The sequence below is a fragment of the Giraffa tippelskirchi genome, chromosome X (genome assembly GCF_054371585.1).
Source record: "Giraffa tippelskirchi isolate mGirTip1 chromosome X, T2T-mGirTip1v1.2.pri, whole genome shotgun sequence".
In the NCBI taxonomy this organism is placed as follows: Eukaryota; Metazoa; Chordata; class Mammalia; order Artiodactyla; family Giraffidae; genus Giraffa; species Giraffa tippelskirchi.
Window position 1 is genome coordinate 126,022,469 of NC_137289.1, and position 23,469 is coordinate 126,045,937.

Sequence of the window (23,469 nt, forward strand, 5' to 3'; positions counted from 1 at the left end):
AAAAAAAAAAGTAGTGGTTACGGTGAAGATCCTTGAATAAACTACACATTAATTCATTCAATTAGTATGAATTGAGTACCTGCTGTATGCCAGGTACTGTACTAGTCACCTGGAACATACTAGGGAAAGAAAAATGGGTCCTTATTCTCACAGAGCACGTTTGTTTTTTGTTTTTATTTTTAAAAAGACATTTTCCCCCTCTGACTTGCTTTTTCTAAAGAAATGCTGCAAGCTAGATCATGAGTACTCAGGGAGCAGATGGCAGTCTTCTGCCCATCTGGGATAGTTCTAAAGAGTAGACCCTTGTGTATCAATAGATAAGGTTTCTCCAGTGCTAAGCTTTCTTGATCTATGATCTAATTGTAGACACAAGATGTATGCTTCCAAAATGATGTTATAATTGTATTTCTTTTTATGAAAGGAAACAGAGGTATGGTCTATGAATTTGGGGGAAATTGGGTTCTTCCTATTTATTTTTAATTTTTGATTTTGATTTTTATTTGCTTATTTATTTTGAGCTTTCCTTGTAGCTCAGTTGGTAAAGAATCTGCCTGTAATGCAAGAGACCCAGGTTCAATCCCTGGGTCATGAAGATCCCCTGGAGAAGGAAATGGCAACCCACTCCAGTATTCTTGCCTGGAGAATCCCATGGACAGAGGAAGCTGGCAGGCTACAGTGCATGGGGTGGCAAAGAGTTGGACACAACTGAATGACTAAACCACCACCATTTATTTATTTATTGGCTGTGCCAAGTCTTAGTCGTGGTATGTAGGATCTTTAGTTGCACAATGTGAACTCTTAGTTGCAGCATGTGAAATCTAGTTCCCCAACCAGGGATTGAACCCAGGCCCCCTTGCACCAGGAGCCTGGAATCCTAACCACTGGACCACCAGGGAAGTCCCCTTCCTGTCTCTTTAAATAATTCTATTTAGACTCCTTTGGCTCTTCCTTCTCTGCTCACCGTCTAATGCTCAATCCTACCGTTTTCAGTTTCACTTCACTTTCCTTCCTTTAATGACTGGGGCAAATTTCTCCAACTGGCTATACATGACATCTCCAGTTAAATCTTTCACTGTTAGGTCAAATTCTTTCTGTTCCAAAAGAATTCCTTTACCCGTTTGTCATCCCTCCCCTTTCTCATTTCGATATTTCCATCAGCAATCTCCCAGTCTTCTACCCTGGAAATCCTGAAGTTCTATTTGCTTCTACCAAAATTACACTCCCATACCAAAGTATTTAGTTTTTCCTTATTTCAAAATATCTCCCAGTCTGTACCTTCTATTCTGTCCCAGGCAGCACAGTCTTCATTCCAACACGTATCACCCCAAGTCTTGTCAGATCAATTCCAACATCCCCTAACTGGTCTCAGCCTCTTTGGATCTGTCACACTGACAGATTCATCTCCCTAAACCTCAACTTCCCTCTCAAATCATGTGTCCCCCTCATAGAAATCTTCAGTGGTTCCGTTTGCTAATGGGGTAAATCTTGAGCCTCAGCATCTGCAGAGTCTTGTTTTGCATCATCTGCTTGCAGCGTACCTAGCTAACTGCATCTCACTGTCTTGTCTGACACCAGTGTTCTGCTTGCTACCCTAGAATTTTCCCTATCTTGTTTGCATTCCTTACCTCCAATCCTTTATGCTTCCAAAGATCAAGACTGTAGCATTCCTTTCTTTCATATCTCTTTCTGTATTAACATATACTTATAAAAGGAAGAAACAACCAACCAAGTAAAGAGTGAATTGTGCCAGAATACAAGGTAACGGGGTAAAATTTCTGACTTTTGCTTCCTAGTTTGTATATAGAATTTTATATTGGTTTTATAAAAGAAATCCAGTTAGTAAGGCCTAACACATGCAAGTTATTGTTTTAAAAGTTTATCAGATTTCATCTCCTTGTCTAATTGCTCACAAGTGCATTGTTCCTAAGTAGCTACAGCTTGTGAGGATTTTGTGTGCCTTCAGGTTTTTCTTTCTTAAAATTATTTACTCAACTATGCATTCAGTCCATGCTGTACCTTTCTCCAAAGATAATTTGTGAAAAGAAATATTTCGTGCTTAATACTTCAGTTAATTTAAGACTGTTTTCTGAAGATTTCATTTCATTACATGGTGTATTTTATTTTTTATTGGGGTATAATTGCTTTACAATGTTGTGTTAGTTTCTATTGTGCAGCAAAGTGAATCAGTTGTACGTATACATATATCCCCTCTTCCTTGGATTTTCTTCCCATCTAGGTCACCTTGGAGAAATGAGTAGAGTTCCCTGTACTATACGGTCTGTTCTCATTAGTTAAGATGATGCATTTTAAATTTCCATCTCACTCTCATACCTTTTCTTAAGTTTGAGTTATAGGGGTAGAGATTCATTTTTATCTCATTTTAAATTCTTAATAATATTAGGTATACACTGGAAACTACCACCATGGCCCTTCCTATCTAAGAAGAAAGCACCCTTCAGATCAGGTGCTTATAATGGATTCTGATGCTGTTCCCACATGGTCCCTATGAAGCTGCTAACACTGTCACCAGAAGAAATGGCCTGTGGCATGCTCATTCTCCTTCGCCACCCACATGTTCCCTTGGGGATTTCTTTCTCGGCATGTGCAAAGATTTCTACTCAGTGCCCATTCCCATATGGCCTCGCTATCCCTTCCTACCCACCCCAAATTTCACATTCCTCTCTTCTTTGATTTTGTTATGAAATGACCCATTCTGCCTTTAGAAAGAATTACATATTCCACACATTCATCTGCATGTGTTCTTCTACAGCTCTTGTCTGCAATCTTAAGGTACCACATTCTTCAAGACCGGAACTGACCTTGCACTGGACCATAAAATATACTGATGGCTAGAAGTTTCATAGATAGGCACACTAGGTTAGATCTGCTTTCAATAAATTAATTTAAAAGTAAATTAAAAGGCCCACTGCTTATTAAATATTTATACACTACTTTTTTTCCAACCATAATCTCTGGAGTAGCAGTGAAGACCAACAGCTAGACTGAATGAGCTTGAATCCCGGACCTGCCAGTTTACTAACTACTTAAGCTTAGGCCAGTTTTGTTCGGTTGATTTTTTTTATCCTCTCGTGCTTCAGTTTCTACATCTGTGAACTGGGGAAATAATATTACTTCCTTCCATAGAGTTATTGGGAAGACTGCATGTTACTTCATATTGTCATGCACAAAGTGATTAATAATACTATCCATTTTTGGATTTTATGTGGTGCCTTGCACACTATAATCTATCCCGCCCCATTTATTAAGCATAATAGCAACAATGACAGTAGCTACTAGCATTTACTGAGCAATTATCATATGATAGAAACTGAGCTAAACACATGTATCATCTTATTTAATCCCCATAATAACTCCATGAGGTAGGACATATTGTCCCGTTGTAATGATAAGGTAAGTTAAGATTCAAATAATTTACCCAGGGACTTAGAGCATGCAGTCAGTGTCAGTGAGCATTTTTTTATTCTCCTGTATCTCCCTCCCTCTCTCCTTCTCACACTGGTGCATGCACACACAAACACACACTTACTCACTGGTTTGATCGACGAGTCATTACATGAATATTTCTTACTACATGCAGGATTCAGTGCGTCCTGTGGGAGGGACGGGAGGACAGAAGAAGTAAGCAGGGAATGGTAACAGTCCATCCATATAATGAAAGGAGTGGCTCTGATAAAAGTGCTCCAGGTATAAACCATGGACTGCGAGAATGCTGAGGAAGCCAACATAGACCAGCCTTGAATGGAAGAAAAGGGGAATACAAGCATTCTAGAGGGAAGCCTCGGGGGTGTTATTTGCTCAGTCCTGTCCAACTCTTTTCGACCCCTGACTCAAGGATCAAACCCTGCATCTCCTGCATTGCAGGCAGATTCTTCACCATCTGAGCCACTTCCCCCGATGGCTCAGTGGGTAAAGAATCCAGCCAGAATTGAAAGAGACACATGTACCCTAATGTTCATTGCAGCACTGTTTACAATAGCTAGGACATGGAAACAACCTAGATGTCCTTTGGCAGATGAATGGATAAGGAAGCTGTAGTACATATACACAATGGAATATTACTCAGCTATTAAAAAGAACACATTTGAGTCAGTTCTAATGAGGTGGATGAAACTGGAGCCTATTATACAGAGTGAAGTAAGCCAGAAAGAAAAACACCAATACAGTATACTAACACATATATATGGAATTTAGAAAGATGGTAACAATGACCCTATACACAAGACAGCAAAAGAGACGCAGATACAAAGAACAGACTTTTGGACTCTGTGGGAGAAGGCGAGGGTGGGATGATTTGAGAGAATAGCATTGAAACATGTATATTACCACATGTGAAATAGATGACCAATCCAAGTTCGATGCATGAAACAGGGCACTCAAAGCTGGTGCGGTGGGACAACCCCGAGGGATAGGATGGGGAGGGAGGTGGAAGGGAGGTTCGGGATGGGGGACACATGTACACCTGTGGCTGATTCATGTCAATGTATGGCAAAAACCACCACAATATTGTAAAGCAATTAGCCTCCAATTAAAATAAATAAATTAACTTTAAAAAATAAATTAAAAAAATACTGAATTCAATTTGTAAAGAGATTTAAATTAAAAATTTACTCTAGAAAAAAAAAAAAAGAATCCACCTGCAATGCAGGAGACGCAGGAGACATGGTTTAATCCCTGGGTCAGGAAGATCCCCTGGAGAAGGAAATGACAATGCACTCAAGTATTGGCGCCTGAAAAATCCCATGGACAAAGGAGCCTGGGGGGCTACCGTCAGTCCAAAGGGTCACAAAGAGTCAAACACAACTTACTGACTGAGCAGCAGCAACAGCAGGGTCATAAGGCTGAGAAAGTAGGTTTCAAATGTCCCTCGTGTGTTTGTGTGCATCACAATGAAGCAAACTCTTCATTTTGGGGAACTCTACTTGGTTTTTTAAATATTTGGTCCCAGCAAAGATGGACAAGGCTAAGGAGAACGTGCAACAAGAAGACTGTGGCAGATCTGGGCTAGGTACTTGACTGATATGGGAAGGTCAGAGTCAGCTTTAGACCACACTACCTGAGCCACTTTTCTGTTGAATTTGAGATGTGTTTTACAGGCATGAACCTGCCTGAGCTCTGATGGCTCTGGGCAAGCGCTGACTAACCTCTGGTTTAGCATAGCCTGCTCAGAACCAAATCAGGATATGAAATTATAAAGCTAGGATGCCTGGGGCCACCATTAATATAAAGTTGGCAAAATGCCAGTGCACAAAATATACCATTTCGCCCATAAAATTCTTTCCTTTTCTTACCCAATGAAAATGAAATTCACTAAGCTGACAGAATACTGTGTCAATATATTATAGAAAATAGGAAAAAAAACAGTGGCAATTTTTAATCCATGCCAGTTAAAAGTATAGTTCCCAGTAATTTCCAAGTTCAGTAAAATCTAAAATTTTTGTATTCTCACTATCAATCCTAAAACCTTGCCTCTTATCTCTTAGATAAAGTATCAATCAACTCTTAGTTACTTATTAATTATCAGTGATTAAATATCATTCAGTATCTATTAATTATCAGTCAGTATGATTCTTTAAAAATGGTGATGACAAGAGGCTGAGACAAAATATTTATCATTTCTGAGTTCCTTCGGTCACCTAGTTTAATGGCGAATGGCGACCTCCCTACCAAATCTTTTTGTGAAAAATTTAAGAGCTTGCAATTTTGATGGTACTAATTGGAACAGTAGTTCATTCATGGCTACCAGTGAGTAGAGTGTTTTTTAAAAGTCTCATTTTAACATTGTCAAGAGAGCAAATCTTTCTCGTTTGGGCTCAGTTTGATCAAAATCTGTCTCGGAGAGCGTGTAAGGTAAGCAGATATTAAAACAGGGTTATAAATCGTTGCTTTAGTGTTCTGGCCTTAGAAACTCAAAAGATCTTACCAAAAAGGGTGCGTTGTTTTAACTGTGCCTCATTATATCTGATGAGAGGACATTATTTCTCTCCTCTTCCTCCCAGGTGGCTGTTGAAGACCGCATCAGGCAGCTGCACGAAGCCCACAGGGACTTTGGCCCAGCGTCCCAGCACTTCCTTTCCAGTAAGTCATTGACCACTTTCATCTCTTCCCCTCCTCACTGCACCTTGGTGGCTATTTAGAGTTGAATTATGATAGTCTCTGCCAAATGCACTAGAGGCACAAATCATCCTGAAATATGCCTTAGTGGGTGGATTCAGAAGGTTAAGATGAGGAGGACCAATTAGATCATTTTGTCCAGCCTTCAGCTAACGCACAATTATATCCTACAGTGTATTCTCAAGTGCTAAATTGAGTAATATTTTTGAATCTTTACTCATAGCAGTTCACTTCATAAAGCTGATACTTATAATATCATATACTTATATGACAATTCAATATATATTACTGTGAATCTATGATTCTTTATATAATTGGTTAAATACTCCCTGCTTGTAAGTTGGAACTTCAGCCCATTCTGTTTCCTTCCCCTAACTATTCTTATCTGTCTTTATCCTTGACCTCTCTTCATTCTTTTTATTTTTGTTTTACTATTTTATTAATTATATTTTATAATTAATTATAGTAACCATATATTATTAATAAATATTATATTTATAAGTTAAATATATTGTTATAATTAATAACCAAGAGGAATAGCCTTGGTTAACTGAAAGTATAATATTGGAACATACTATAAATATAATAATGCATATATAAATCCCAAACTTCCTATCTATCCTTCTCCCCCACCCCTCCACTCTGGTAACCATAAATTCATTCTCTAAGTCTGTGAGTCTATCTCTGTTTTGTAAATAAGCTCATTTGTATCATATTTTTATATTCCACATATAAATGATGTCATATGATATTTATCTTTCTCTGTCTGACTTACTTCCCTTAGTATGATAATCTCCAGGTCCATCCATGTTACTGCAAATGGCATTATTTCATTCTTCTCTTTGGCTGAGTAGCATTCCGTTGTATATATGTACCACGTCTTCTTTATCCATTCCTCTGTCAATGGTCATTTAGGTTGCTTCCATGTCTTGGCTACTGTAAATAGTGCTACAGTGAACATTGGGGCACATGTATCTTATTGAATTATGTATTTTTCCAAATATATGCCCAGCAGTGGGATTGCTGGATTATATGATAGCTCTGTTGTAAGTTTTTTAAGGAACCTCCATACTGTTCTCCATAGTGATGGTACCAGTTGTCATTCCCACCAACACTGTAAGAGAGTCCTCTTTTCTCCACACCCTCTCCAAGATTTATTATTTATAGACTTTAATAATGGTCATTCTGACTGGTGTGAGGTGATACCTCATTGTAGTTTTGATTTGCATTTCTCTAATAATTAGCAGCATGGAGTATCTTTTCATTTGCCTCTTGACCATCTGTATGTCTTCTTTGGAGAAATGTCTATTTAGATCTTCTGCCCATTTTTTTTTTATTGGGTTGTTCGTTTTTTTTTTTATATTGAGCCACATGAGTTGTTTGTAAATACTGAAGATTAATCCCTTGTTGGTCACATTGTTTTCAAATATTTTTTCCCATTCTGTGGGTTGTCCTTTCATTGTGTTTATGGTTTTGTTAAGCTTTTGAGTTTAATTAGGTCCTATTTGTTTTTATTTCCATTATTCTAGGAGATGGATTGAAAATTTTATGTGAAAGAGTGTTCTGCCTATGTTTACCTCTAAGAGTTTCAGAGTATCCAGTCTTACATTTAGATCTTTAATCCATGTTGAGTTTATTTTTGTTGGGTGGAGTTGAACCATCATTTAAGGCAATTACTTTGTGCCTGACAATGTTATGAATATGACCCAACCTAACCCTTATAGCAACTTGTAAGGTAGGTATGAGGAAACAGACACAGTCACAGAGCCGGGATTTGAACCCAAGAAGTCAGCTCCAGAGTCTGTTTTTAACCACCACAATAGACTGTCTTTTAGTAAATTGGTAGATTTTAATAGAGAAGAAGCAATTCTTTATGTTCTCCTTTCATGCTTCTGCCTTCCTCTTTTATTGCCATTTTCTTCTTTCTTTCCTTTCTTCTCCATTTTCCATAGGTTAATAGAAAGATCCATGCTCACAAACATTTTAAAGTATTTGATTTGATGCTTTCATGTGTGTCTCCAATTGGCCATTTTATTTTAGAATAAAAATTCCTGGAAAGTAGTGGTCCTCTCTTTTCATGATACATTGATAGTATATGAAACAAGAAGTTGTCTTATTTTCTTGACTGGGTCTGACCTTTTTATCAACATGCAGTCATTATTTGGACAGTTTCACAAATACTTAGAAAGTGTCAAAAAAAGAAGGGCAAATTAAAGCAGTATACATAATTGAGTGGGACAGTGGCTTTTGAGAATGGCTCCAGAACGATTTTAAATCCTGCAGATTTTATCTTCTATGTTTTCCCTAATTTCTGGTCTGCTTAAATTGCCTTGGTGGCAGAGCCATTCTGTTCAATTTAATTGAGATTAAATGCAATAACATACTTGTAAGTGATTCATAAACCATAAATAAAAATATTATTATTATGCATATTAATTGTTCCTCAGATGTCATATATATATATATATACTCCTTCACTCTTTATTCTCTCTGCCTGCCCTTCTCGAATTCCTATGTCTTCCCCCGTTAAAGGCTAATCTCAGAAAATGATATGTTATACTCATTTAACCCAGGTGACAGGTAAAGTTTAATGCGTACTTTTCCTGGGTTATTTGCATTTTAATAGGGTGAAAACCATAGGCCTGAGGAATGACTCTCTGGGGGTGAAACGTCAGCCATAATCTCTGAGCTGTAAGGGGAGAACTTGAAGGGGCCAGGAGGAGCATCTCCATACCTCTCAACCCATATCACACTGGTGCCCACATCCAGAAAGGTCAGACCTGTATACACGGACACTCAGAAATCCACTGATTGACCTGCTTATATGGAGCCAGCCCCAGACGTCACCAATTTCTTAAGTATTCATGTGGAGTATCAATATATGCTTAGAAGCTTTGCTTATGGACATCACAAAATACCAATTTGGCCGAAGGGATATTTGAGAAATAGGATATCTTGAGACTAAAGATAAAAGATTATTTCCTTGTGTTGTCTCCTTTTTAAATTACAGAGGTAATATAGGCCCCTCAAGTAGATTTTGGAAAGCAGAGAGTACAAACAGGAAAGAAAAATTATCTGTAATCCAACCACTTAGAGATAACCACTATAAAAAATGTGGTTTATACACATTCTGTCTATCTCTCAGGGGTGTGTGTGTGTGTGTGAACTCAGATTTTCTCTCTCTCCCCTTTTTTAAACCAAACAGGGATAAAAATATTTTATAGCTTTATGACCTGCTTTTTCCCCTTAGAACTATAATAAAAATATTTTTGTATATTTAAATATTCCTCTGCAGAGTGCATGTTTTAAATGCTGGCATAGTATTCCCTTCTGTGGCTGTCCCACATTTACCACAACAATTCTAAATCAATCACTTAAGATTATTTCAAAAATTTCAGTATTTTATCGAAGATTATATACCATATCTGATATTCTTCATACACCTTTATAAACACCTCAAATTCTTTCCATAAGATAAATGCCCCCAAAATGGAACATGCTGTGTTAAAGCATGTTTACATTTGTAAGGCTTTTGTTATGTGTTGCCAAACTGATCTGTAGAAAGTGGCACTAGAAATTGGGTGCGCCATCAAAACCGTATGTGAGTCAGGGCCTCTCTGAAGTCACTTATTTGCTGTTATTTTTATGTTCTAGAAAAGAAAAAGAAGTCCCCCCACCTCAAAAGTAAAAATATGTTTGAAAAATACAACTAAGCTCATATTTAATGAGTTTGAATTGATAGGTGTCTAATAATTTGCTTCCAGGTTACCAGGAATAATAATAGAGTGATTTCTGAAGCTTTGAAGTTAAAACTAAGGAGAAATAAGGATGAACCATTAACCACACCCCCCCGCCCCAAAACACAGTCACTTCTCTGTTTCCTTCTTTCTCTGTGTCTCTCTCTTTGTCTCTGTCAGACACACACACACAGACACACACACAGACACACACACACAGACACACACACACACCTTTGAAAATTACATTACCAGCTGTCTGTTTTCTTCTTTTATCAGTAGAAAGAGGCTGCCTTTTACTTAAGTATTCACTGTTTCTTCTTGGTGGCCCAGTCTCTACTTGTTAAAGAGGCAGTTTCTTTTATCTTAGATCTGAGAGAAAATGAGAAGAGGAAACATTGTAAAATATCACCTTTATCCATTGATAGACACTAGCTTGCCTTTAATTTGAGCTTTAATATTCTACTACTTCTGATTGACTTCTGCAACATAAACCAAGAAGAAGGAGAAATTCTAGTAATGTGATTTTAAAATATATTTATCTTTAAAATTTTATATATTTTTAAAATACATTCGTATGTCAATGATCAAAAATGTATCAGTACTATAGTATTCACTAGCCTAGTAGTCTGCAAATATTCCACTTTTGTTATTTTCAAGAATTTAAGAACGTTTTTCTTTTTAAAGAAGTCAAGATTTTTTTCTGGATATTTTCTCAATTTTCTGGGCTTCTCTTCTAAATTTTACTTTTCTCATCAAGAAGTATAATTCTATATGAGAAAGAGGAAATCTTTCTGTAACAGTAGAAAGAATTTATATTTGTTATTAATATTTTACAAGTTCTAGAATCCCCTGAAGGGCCATTTCCCAAGCCAAGTTCCTCAGAACATTAATGTTCTTTGTTATGTTAATAACTCTCCCTTGAAAAAATAGTTCTAGGGTCAATAAGATTGGAAAAATGCTAGGTTATAAAGATAAGCAAACTTCTTTCCTGTGGGAATTCTTGTAGCTCTTAATATACATCAAAACTCTAAGAGGAGCATAGAGTCGGTGCCTCTCCTGTCCTACTTCTGTGACTACCAAAGCCTTTTTCAGACACACCAATTAATTTCTCACTAAACATGCCATGGAACAGACTATGAGAATTTTTGCCCTAAAGTGATACTTCCCAAATAGTTTGATAATGAGAACTTTCTGCTGAAGGTAGTAAGGGCATGATCCAATTAAAAAGAAAATGACTGTTTGTAAGGCCAATGGGTCAACTCTCTCTTTCCTGGGGTTTCCAGCCCTCATCCCCACCCCAGGAGGCCCCCTGTGCTGTGGAATTTCCTAACTGGAGAGAAGCTTAGAGAGTGTCTATATGACTAGTTTTCAAAGTACTTATTAGTGAATCCTGAAATCAGTTTAATGACTTGCAACCAGCAATTTTTTAATGGAATGAAATGGAACAGATTAGAAAATATCAGAGTACATTGCACAAGCAAGGCTAAGTATCTGGTTTCAGTTAAAGATGTGTGTGTATGTGTGTGAGTGTGTCTGTCTGTCTGTGTACTACATCACAGCGTAAAATGTATTCCTTTTATGCATTTCAGTCAAAAATGTTTGATGGGTACTGAAGTATTCCCAGCCCTACCCTTACTTTACAGATGACAAAATAGGGGCAGAGAGACCAAATGACATAATCAAGGTCACATAGATGGTTATAATAAATCTAGGACTGGAACTCAGTTTCAGAACTTCAATGCCACATCTTGTGTTGCCATACCTATTAAGAACTAATACACAGGCCAGTGACTGTCTAGTCTATCTGATACTACCACTGATTTTTCTCTCTTTTATTTCTCTCGGTCTGGGCCATAGTAACTTGATTTATATAGCCTGAATTTTTATCTCAGTGTCCCTGAACCAAGTGTCATTTCACCAATGATATGAGTTATTGGTTAAGAGTATAGACTCTGAAACTAGGTTAACTGGGTTGAACTATTGATTCAGATATTTAATCTCCTTATCTCTCATCTGTAAAATGGGAATAATAATATGTTTCATCAAATTTAAGACATCTCCCCCATGTTTTAACAGCTTTGAAATCAAAATATACCTTATGTCTAATGTCTAAAATTAAAAATAATTTTATTTATTTGCTTTTGGCTGTGCTGGGTCTTTCTTCGTTGCTGCATGAGCTTTCTCTAGTTGTGGCAAGTGGGGGCTACTCCTTAGTTGTGGTGTACAGGGTTCTGATTGTGGTGGCTTCTCTTGTTTCAGAGCAAGCGCTTGAGGGTGTGTGGGCTTTAGTAGTTGTGGCATGTGGGCTCAGTAGCTGCAGCTCCCGGGCTCTGGAGCACAAGATCAGTAGTCATAGCATGTGGGCTTAGCTGCTTCAGTCTGGGATCTACCCAGATCAGGGACCGAACCCGTGTCTCCTACATTGGCAGGTGGGTTCTTTACCACTGAGTCACCAGGGAAGCCCTTTAATAGGATTTTGAATTCAATAAAATATGGCAATACTATCTCTTAGTGTTATGCTGCTGCAGCTGCTGCATCGTTTCAGTCGTGTCCGACTCTTAGCGACCCCATGGACTGCAGCCTACCAGGCTCCCCCGTCCATGGGATTTTCCAGGTGAGAGTATTGGAGTGGGGTGCCATTGCCTTCTCCTCTTAGTGTTATAGTGAAGATCAAAGAGTTAACATACGTAAAACCCTTACAGCAGTGCCTTGCCCCATGGACTATACAGTCCATGGAATTCTCCAGGCCAGAATACTGGAGTGGGTAGCGTTTCCCTTCTCCAGGGGATCTTCCCAACCTAGGGATTGAACCCAGGTCTCCCGCATTGCAGGAGGATTCTTTACCAAGTGAGCCACCAGGGAAACCCAAGAATACTGGAGTGGGTAGCCTATCCCTTCTCCAGCATATATTCTTGACCCAGGAATTGAACCAGGGTCTCTTGCCTTGCAGGCGGATTCTATACCAACTGAGCTATCAGAGAAGCCATACGACAGTGCCCAACACACTGTAGGTGCTACAGTGCTATACAAGTGTTTGCTATTAGCATTAGTATCTTTACTATCAACTTGATAGTGTAACTTATTATTTGCCTATTAGAGTCAAACTAGACATAAAAGACATAAAAGTAGCTTTCATTCTCTTGTATTTACTTCTCAGTGTATTTCCTCTCCTTTCCAAAGATGTTTTTCATGGATCTAATCCGAAAGTACAGTGTTTTGCATATTAGAAGAACTCAACAGTTACTTGTATAACGAATGAATAGGTGAATAATCAATAAGTAAGCCCTAACCTAATCTCTATAAGGGGGTGTCCCTGGTGGCTCAGTGGTAAAGAATTTGCCTGCCAAAGCAGGAGACGCAGGGTTGATCCCTGGATTGAGAAGATCTCCTGGAGAAGGAAATGGCAAACAACTCCAGTCTTCTTACCTGGAGAATCCTCTGGACAGAGGAGCCTGGTGGGCTACAGTCCACGGGGTCACAAAAGAGTCAGACATGACTGAGCAACTAAACTTCAACAACATGTAAAGACAGGATGGTTTTAGTCTTGTTGACAGTTATATCCTCCAGTATCTAACAGAGTATCTGTACTTGATAAATGTTCAGTAAAATCTACACAGAATGAATTATGTCTTATACCCAAAAGAAGAGGAGATAAATTTCCTCCCTTCTATTGTTAGTACACAGTGGCATGAGATTTAGCATAGTGACTACCACATAGGAGACAATAAATAATACGACCTTTTATGTTGCCTTTCAGCAAGGTCTAATAGCATTCATAACTTTACATAGTCCTTTTTCTAAATGTCTACTGCGCCATGTAATATATTAAGGGGAAAAGCTGTCTTCAAAATTACAACATAATCACAACTATATTAGAAAATAAATGATAAGCAACAGAAAGGTACATATCAAGAAAAGACTGAAAATTGAATACATCAGAATGAAACAGCTGTTGTGTTTTACTTTCTTTTTACCCTTGCAGGGTTTTTTTTAACTAACAACAGTGTATTTCTTGTATAATAGGGGAAAAAACAGTAAAGGCAAATTTTTTTTTTCTCTAGCTCTGAACCCAGTGACTTTTTACAGTATTAAACTCTCCTATAACTCCAGTAGACAAATTTCCTTTTGCTCTTTATTCTGAATTTAAAAGCCATGGGTTTCACTGAGTGATCTTCTTTTTCTCAGATTGAGACAGTGTAAAAAGAAAGAACTGATCACTTATTTCTTGCAGGCTTTATAATCTTAACTGCCTTAATCAAATCCCTGGTTCACTCTTTTTCTCTTGTTTAAGTAACCCAAGTGTTGACAGTTTCTCCTTGCTACGTTAGGGCTACAAAGCTTGTTTCCATCTTGAGAGTTGCCAAACCTTCACCATTGCCTCCCCCACTCACACACTTAATAAAAAGGGTAGGGTGGGGGAAACTTTAAGCACGTTTCATAATTGCTGGCATTTCACTTACCAGTGCTGCAATCTATGCTACCATTGTCCTCGGGGGATGGATGAATTTGACATACGAGTAGGCCAATCATTTAAAGCTCAGATTAGCTTAAAGAAACCGTCATGATAAAAGTCATAAAGAAACCCATAGGTAAAATGGGAAATGATTTTTCAGCCTAAAGCCATTAGGTAAAATCTCAGGGCAAAATAATTTGAGCCAGTTTCTTCAACAGTCACATGCTGTCTTGAGTGTTGGGAACTTGGAAGAAATACCGTCTAAAAACCGTTTATCAGTGATGCTGGTAATGTCTCCCTAAGTTCAAAGATAGCCTTTCAGGCGCCCGCAGAAAGCAGTCATGGTGTTCATCATTACTCTCTCTTCTCAAAACCTATTTCTATGGCTCTTTCGCCTGGAGCTCAAATTTATATTCTCCAATTTAGACCTTAGATTTATTTGCTTGAGAGAATCCATAGGAACAAAATTTTACATGGCCCTACCCATCCATTTATTGGAACGCAGGAAGAAGCTTAGGAAAAATTCTCAGTTTTGTCCTGTGGGAATTTCTGCACTGGAACTGGCTTATACTAGCTCAGGGGAGCCAACTGTTGTGTATTATAGGAATTGTGAGCTGATTGTTAAACACACCTTTGGGAGGTTGAAATCAGCCACCATAGTGAGAATATTGATCCACCACCCCCACCCCAAATTTAGCAAATACTGCAGACCAAGACTTGCTGTTTCTTTTTTGGCATGACTGGTTGACCAGAACACCACCAAGTGTATTAATGTTATTCAGATCACCCAAGTCCCTAGAATGTAAGGTTCAGGACCCCAATACCTATCTGCCTTAGAGAGGAGGCCCATTTGTTCTGGTTTGTGCAGGATGTTCTTGGTTTTAGCGTGTACATCCCCACGTCCCAGGAAAGCTCCTCAGTCCCAGGCATACGAGGATGGTTGCTCACCCTCGCCTTCGGTGACGTTCCACAGAAAACAGAGCCCTACACAAGGGTTCTTGGACAAGTCAGCTGTTGAGAGAGCAGCTCTCAGGTGTGAAGGAGGGAAGCAGGATAAGGTGGGGAAGACTGGTCAGGGAGTCAGCCTAAGCATGGCAGTGGAGACTCGCTTCCACCTGGTCCCTCCCGGAACTCTGGAGCACGGATTGCTCCTCAGATGTGGCCCCATTTGGGGACAAGGGAGCTTCTGCTCCCCTGTGTCAGTCCTCCATTGGCCATGGATTTGTGGGGAGTAATGGCCAGCAAGGCAGTTTCTAGCTCTCCAGAGCTGGGAGTGGTGGAACCATAGCAGCCAGCGCTGCCAACAGCGGGGAATGGGTACACCAGCTGGGGAGAGGCAATCTGAGCGGGACACCCACAGCATGGACCTCTTTTAGATTTTAGAAGCTCCCATGATAACCTGTGCAGAAACTGGCTTTCAGGCTCAATGGTGACGTTCACCTTGATCACTAAACGCCTCTCCTTCATCACCTGCCTACGTGGAAATGGGTCCGGTGGCGTGGCGGAGATGAGACAAGCACCTATTTCCTTCCTATTTCATCTTCCTCCTCATGACAGATTCCTCTGGGCCTTACAAGGACTTAGAGCAGGGAGACCAGCATCACAGCGCTGGATCAGTTTCATGACACATGGGCACTATTTTAGTGGAAGGCTGGCTCTGAAAGGTATATTTTTACACTCCCCAGAAAATGAAGGTGTTTGTGCATTTGGCCTAGGGTAGCATTTTGTCATCTGTCCCAAAATACAAAGCTTTGCACAAACAGAAATGGTGGAATCGCATCCCTGTGGGTAAAAATCATTACTTTCTTTTTTTTTTTTTTCCATTTGGACATTTTCCATTTTCAGAACACAACCAGTTTGGAAGTAGAAAATAACTTTTTGTGAGAGCTTTGAGGTAAGGACAAAAGGTGTTTGGGTTTTTTTGTGTAGACTTACAGAAATGTTTCCTGGTTTAAAAGCCACTCTTTTAAATTTTTAAATACACTTGCAGATAGCAGCAGTAACAAGCATCTTGATTTCAGTCTAATGCAGGTGTGCTTCAGAATGTGCTGGAAGGGACAGGGATGGGCCTAGGTGACGAGGGGCATTTTAAGGATTCATGGAAACCTGAGGACAGATAGGGAAGAACATTCACTGTCAATTATGTGTTTGCCTCTCTCTGTATTTGCCTTTGCCACTGTGGACTTCAGACTATCACAGCTGTCACAGCTTCTCTCTTCCCTCCTCCTTCTCCTTACTCAGTTTCTCCTGCCTTGTGACTTCTGTTTTCTTCTTTAGCCCCCTGCCTTTTTCCAACCACCCCACCTCTCTCCCCTCTGCATTTATCTCCGTGTATTGCAATCAAGCTCTCTAAGCAGCAGCTGATTGGATCACTCATTTACTGTCTATTTACAATGAAGGTCATTTCAGAGGCCAAGGCCAGATCGAAACTAGGCTTTCTTGACCTGGACACCAGTGACATGTTAAAGCCGCCAGTCGTCTGTCATGGGAACTGTCGTGTGCCTTACAGGGTTAGCAGAATCCCATACCAGTCACAGCCCTCTCCCTCAGTTGTGACAACAAAAATGTCTCCAGGTACTGTCTGATGTCTCCCGGAGGGCAGAACTGCCCCTGGTTGAGGACGCCTCCTGTCCACCAACCCCTGGACGATGTGCGGCCCTCACAACAAGGTCACGAGGACTGAGTGCAGTGACCTCTGCCTGAGGGAGCATGGGAGATGACTTCTCTGCATTCCTAGGTCCCCTTCAATGAAGAGACAACCCTCCGCTGTCTGTCCCTTTGGGAGTCACCTCAGCTACCTTGCCTGAGATCACACCCCTTCCACAGGCAGCTCCTGAATAATGTAGGAGTACAGAGACATGGCCATTTTGGCCCAACTCAGGAGAACTTGTACATTCTAGCTCAAGAGTCCCTGAGGGGTTGAGGGAGACTGCCGCTGGGCCTGCATCTGAGCTTTGTTGCCATGCCTGCTCCCTTCCATATGTGTTGATCACAAAGGCACCACGACTTCCCAAATACCCTCCTCTCTGAACTTGGTCTTGGAGTCTGCTTCCTGGGGAACCCAGTCTGTGATGGGGCAGTGTAACGGACAGACATTTAGATGCATCCGAGAAAAAAAAAAAAACTCTTATCATAGGCTCATGCTGGTCACTGGGTGATTTGATTTACTCTTGCTTTCATAATGAGGTTGATGATTCTGCCCAGTGCGTGTGATGATGATCACTATTTAAGGTGTCTGACCTCAGTGAGCTCCATCAATGGGGAAGGACTTTGGGGACAGCAGAAAATTACATCAGCCCCTTGCCTCACACCTAAAGCTCAGCAGGATACATGCCAATGACAGGCAAGAGTTAGAATGAAAGAGACTCAATAAAGTAGATCATAAAAGGAAACAGGTTGGAGTCTGAGCACCACAAGCGTAAAGGGCATGCGTTGTGCTTTTTTTTTAATTTCATGCATCTCACTCCTGACAGATAGATGCAGGAGATGCCTTGATTGAATGAGTAACGGCACAGTCACAAGATTATTCCCACTTTAATGTGATAGAAAAGAACTTAGTCGCATGCCTAGCCTAATGTCCTGAAAAAGTTACGAGCTTCCCTTTATTTTCAGCCAGTTAAGAATTGATTCATTCTCTCGCTCAACAAACGTCCATTCAGTGACCACTATAGGTCAGACTCTTTCTAGGTACTGGGAAAGCAGTAGTGATTAGAAGACAAGTTCTGTCTCATGGAGCTTGAACTTTAATAGGAGAAGGCAGTCATATCATAATAAGCTGGATAAAGAAGAATAAAGCAGGCTAAAGAGGCCAGAAGTGATGGGGACAGGAACACTTTCAATGGGGTGGTCAGGTTGGTGACATTTCATCAAGAAATGAGGAAGCACAGCAGGCAGATACGGGGGTTTGTGCAGAGGGTTCCAAGTAGAGGAAACAAGAAATGTAAAGGCTCTGGGATGGGAGCATCCTTAGGGGGCTTGAGAAACAGTGAAGAGACTAGTATGACTAAAGCTGAGGAAGCAAGCTGATAAATAAGGGCAGGTGACTGAGCACCCAAGAGTCAGACCAAGTAGACTCTTGTCTCCTACAGTTCAAAGCAAGTGGAATCTGTTCTTAGTAAGAAGGACAGACCTGGGAGGGTTCTAAGCTAAAAAGCAACAGGACCTGACTTCCTGTGCCTATAGCATCTGCTCATTCATTCATGTATTTATTAATAAACACTAGGCAGTTGGAAGAGGAAGATGAGAAAGACAGAATCCTGGCCTTGGGGCACTCAAATTCTAAACCATTTGAGTTAGACCTAAACCAGTTGAGTTAGATCTATACAAAGAGATTTAAAAAATCATGATCTTCTATAGTTGTGGGAAATAGTGGGTGTCACGGGAGTAGAGTAGAAGGAGGAATTAATTCTCCAGTGAGGAAAATGAGGTGTTCCATATCGACTAGTATTAATGCGCGTGACCCCTGAGGCTACATGCAAATCCAAGGTAGAGAATATTTCATCTGATACAAATCTAGCAGAGGATGCTTCTGATTACCTGACCCTTGATTTCACTTAGCGAGAGTCGCAAGATGTATTCAGTGATGCAAATTAGGTTCTCCCTTCTCTTTAGCCATTCTGATATGATGAATATCCCCCTTTCCAACTTCACACGTAGTCTCCTTATAGCCCTTTTGTCCAGAAAGGGATTTCTTATGTATGTATAATGAATATAAATATAGGTTTTAGGAAGCGCTAATGTTTTAATGAGCTAGAAGCAGGCAGACAAGAGAGAGAATAATTGAAGGATTAGTCAACATGGGGGCAATTTGACTTGAAAGCGAAAATCTGAGCAGGAAATGTCTGGGAAAAAATGAGAAGAGGAATGGAATGGAAGGAGCTCATTTATGATGTGAGCTAAACCCAGTAGAATTCTGTCTCAGAAGGTAAAAAGTGAAAGTTTGTACTGGATAACTTGACCTAGGCCAGCTAGCAAAGGAAAGAGACCAATTCAAAAGACTTGGCCCAGGCAGTATGGAGCAGCTGCATCTCTTGGAGGTGTCAGGAAAAGAAGGGAACGTTTTGAAACCAAAGCCTCAGTTATTATTTGGGCCCAACATAGAAGCTCACTAGAACCCTTGCTATCTTAGGACAAAATTAAGGACAACAAAACTGATGTCTTAGGACAAGTCAGGTAATTCCTCTAACATGAACCACCCACGCCAATTGAAATAGAACAAAAAAATTGTAAGTTTAGTGATGTGAAATTTAATTTAAGAATCAGAACTGAAGATAGACATGAAAATGAAATGTTTCATTTCTTCCTAAAAATACTTGGCTATTAATATTTGTTTTGAGTTCCTAAACAATACTAATAGAGAATGATAAAACACAGTTGACTTTTGTAGTTGACACCAGCCTCAGAATGCCAGAAGGGAGAGTTGTCTTCTTTCAACTTCTACTACTCTGAGAACTGCCTACAATTTTTTGAAGAGTCAGAAACTGGCTGGAAAAGGAGAAAGCAGGATTGTTTAGTGGAGTTGTTTGCTAGGCCCATGATTTGGAGGTTAACAGTCAGGGTAACTGTAGCACCATAGAGTCTCTCATTTGCCTGGTTTCCCTGGGATTCCTCACATTGGCGGTGAGTCAGTTAATGGCATAAATATCTTGATAGCTCACTATATAAATTATGATGATAATAAGGGTAGGGGTAGGAAAACAAAAAAAATTGAGCACTCTCTGCTCTTAACACTGGCTGAGCAAAGCGTCTTGCATGGATTAACCTGTTTAAGCCTTGCAACAACCTTGTAAAATAAGGATTATTTTTTTAATATATATATATTTCTTTCTTTCTTTGTCTGCATTGGGTCTTATTTGCAGAACGTGGGATCTTCGTTGCAGCAGGTGAGCTTCTCTAGTTATGGTGCAGGCTTCTCCCTAGTTGTGGCCCACAGGCTCAGTAGTTGCAGTGCATAGGCTTTGTTGCCCCATGTCTTGAGGGATCTTAGTTCCCCAACCAGGGATCAAACCCACATCCCCTGCATTGGAAGGCACAGTCTTAACCACTGGACCACCAGGGAAGTTCCCCAAATAAGGATTATTATTATCTCCATTTCACAGAAGAGAAAAATTGAGATGAGAGAAGTTTAATAACATAATCTAAGTAAGCACTATAGAGTTTCAGCTTCAGAGAAGGGGTTCCAGGGGCTAGTGAGGACAACCCCCAAGTCTCAACTGCAGAGACTAAAGGGGATAATCCCCATTAATGTTTTAGATGATAGTAGAGGAAGTGGCTAGTAAGAAATGGGAGTGATTTGGTTTGTGAATATTTTTCTATTCTTTAATCTCTTTAATGTTCTTCTTGCCCTCACCCTCTCACCCTTGTCATCTCGTCCTCTTGCCCTATAGATTGGCTGCTAGATCAGTTCTGATTGTCCCTAAATGTGTTGGGGTTTGAGGTCTGGGCTGAAGGACCAGAGTCCATCTGGTCATGTGCTCATGGTAACTCATCAGAGCATAAGAAGACAATCTTCTGTTCATACCATGCCTGCTGAAGCTCCATTGGCCAAAGCGACTCATATGATCAAGGTCAAGGGGCTGGGAAACACACTCTGCTAGTCCTGTGGCTATGACTCCAGTATAGATATTTAATTCTTTTATAGTGGAGTAAAGAACTGAGGCCACGATTTAATTTCTCCCTCCCTCTTATCACTTTTATTGCTATCATACTCTTAGCTGTTTCTCACTCTTATCTTACTTTCTAAATGGATATACATCTCATTTATAATCATTTGGTTTTTAATATCTGAGTTGCTCCCCACTGGCTCAGGTTTCAAATTTTACTTTCCTTGAAATTTCTCTGGTGCCTAATGCAATACCGTTCACACAGAGAGCATTCAGCAAATGGTGTTGACTGCCTGCTGTCTTTTAAAAGCACATCTGGAGAGATACTGAAGGCACCTGGCATTATTGCACTGACTTCTTAGTAACCTGGCTAACCCAGATGGCCTAAAGACCTCAGCTGCCTTTACCCGGAGGAAAGTGCTGTGTTAATGTTGCTACTTTTCAGTCACTAAGTCATGTCTGTCTCCCTGCAACCCCATGAACTGCAGACTGCCAGGCTCCTCCATCCTCCAGTATCTCCCAGAGTTTGCTCCAATTCATGTTCATTGAGTCAGTGATGCTATCTAACTATCTTATCCTCTGTCACCCCCTTCTTCTTTTGCCTTCCATCTTTCCCAGCATCAGGGTCTTTCCCAATGAGTTGGCTCTTCGTATCAGGTGGCCAAAGTATTGGAGCTTCAGCTTCAGCCTCGATCCTCCCAGTGAATATTCAGGGTTGATTTCCTTTAGTATTGACTGATTTGACCTCCTTGCGGTCCAAGGGACTCTTAAGGTTCTTCTCCAGCACCACAATTCAAAAGCATCGATTTTTTGGTGCTCAGCCTTCTTTATGGTCCAGCTCTCACATCCGTACATGACTACTGGAAAAATCATAGCTGTGGTAATAGAGTCCGCCAGTTCTGTTTGAAATTATCAGAAACTCCATGCGTCAGTCATGGCTCAACTTAGCTAGGCACCTGTCCTCCTATATCAGCCTTATGAGGCTTAATTTCTTTCTTACTGTCTTAATCATCACAATGAGATTCCTGGAGCTTGGTATAAGTCAGTTTGAAGGAGATTTTCTCTCGAGTCATGTTACCAAATATTGGTCTTTGTGGGGTTGTGCAGCCAGCAGCACTGGATATTAGATCTAGTGTTTATCTCCACAACTCAGTCACCTTGCCAGAGAGTTTAGTATGAACTCTCGTCTTCCCAGATCAAATGTAAACCTGAGCTTCTAAATGACTTGGCAATCTACTGACAAATCCCACAGTCTGGCATTCTGTTCACCATGTGCGATGGTCTCAGAGCTCAGTGTTATCTGCCTGACAGCTCATATAATATTTACAGGTTGTTATTCGTGAGGAATTTTAGTTAGCCATAAAGATTTTCACAGCCATGGCAGACATTAGAGGTCTCATTCATCACTCTCGTGACCTTCCCCTCTGGAATGTAGCCCATCTGTCTCAGCTGTTGAAATCTTTATGGAAAACCTGCCTATCTTTGAAAGTTTAGTAAGTGATCTTAAAGTTTTCATTGAATCTTTACTTTTGATATATGGTATAGATATATAAAATACTATTCTTATTTTAATTTAATGTCTTGGAAAGTGTTACATTTAACTTGACCTTTCATTTAAATGACAGAAAACGTACTCTGCCTACAGGAGCTCTATGGATCACATCAAAAGAAAATAGAAATCATACAGAAAGCAATTGTGGTGGGGGAAAATGATCTATACATACGCATACATTTGCTATTAATAACTACATGAAAACTGAAACCCTGTATTATAATCTTGATTATCACCTTAAGAAGTGAAAAAAATAGAAATAAGTTTTTCATGTAATTAATTATTATAAGGGCTTCCTTTGTGACTCAGCTGGTAAAGAATCTACCTGCAATGCAGGAGACCTGGGTTCAATCCCTGGGTTGGGAACATCCCCTGGAGAAGGGAATGGCTACCCACTCCAGTATTCTGGCCTGGAAAATTATTATAAAGGAGACCAGAAACAAATTCCATAAATGAATCGAACAGGCTGGTTTATAGGACAGAAGAGAGGTGTGACTAACCCTCAGATGATCCCCCGCTGCATTCACATTATTCTCCTGTCATACACCATTTCTCAAACACGTAATTAGGACCTAATACTGCTACTTCCCCTCTGTCTACCTGCTCCATCAACTTGTCTGATCTGGTTCAGTCTTCAGCACTCCTGTAAAATTGCTCTGTCGAGATCAACAGTGATCTTGTGAGCCATACATATTTCTCTTTTATACCCTTAGTCCATTGGAATCCACTGTAGCTCATACTTCACCATCTGGCTATCCTTCTTGTGTTTCACCCTACTTCATTCTAATTTCTACATTATCTTTTTTGGCAGCTTTTCTATTTTCTATTTTCAATACCATTTTGGTGCATTCCACAGGGTACAATTCCTTTGACAGCCTTTTCTCCTTAAAGGAGTCCAGCCATGAGTCTTATCCGGTGGTCCAGTGGTTAAGACTCTGAACTCCCAATGCAGGGGCCTTGGGTTCCATCCCTGGTCAGGGAACTAGATCC

The 23,469-nt window shown here is 40.0% G+C and overlaps 1 protein-coding gene across 7 annotated transcripts in view; it reads left to right on the forward strand.

The window, feature by feature from the left end:
• DMD (dystrophin) overlaps positions 1-23,469 on the forward strand; it is a 2,147,259-nt gene that overhangs the window by 1,885,956 nt on the left and 237,834 nt on the right. For all 7 annotated transcript variants that reach the window (XM_081564318.1, XM_081564319.1, XM_081564320.1 and 4 more), the window contains one exon: positions 6,018-6,096. In XM_081564318.1, coding sequence (XP_081420444.1) covers positions 6,018-6,096 — 79 coding nt within the window. The remainder of the gene's footprint in view (positions 1-6,017; positions 6,097-23,469) is intronic.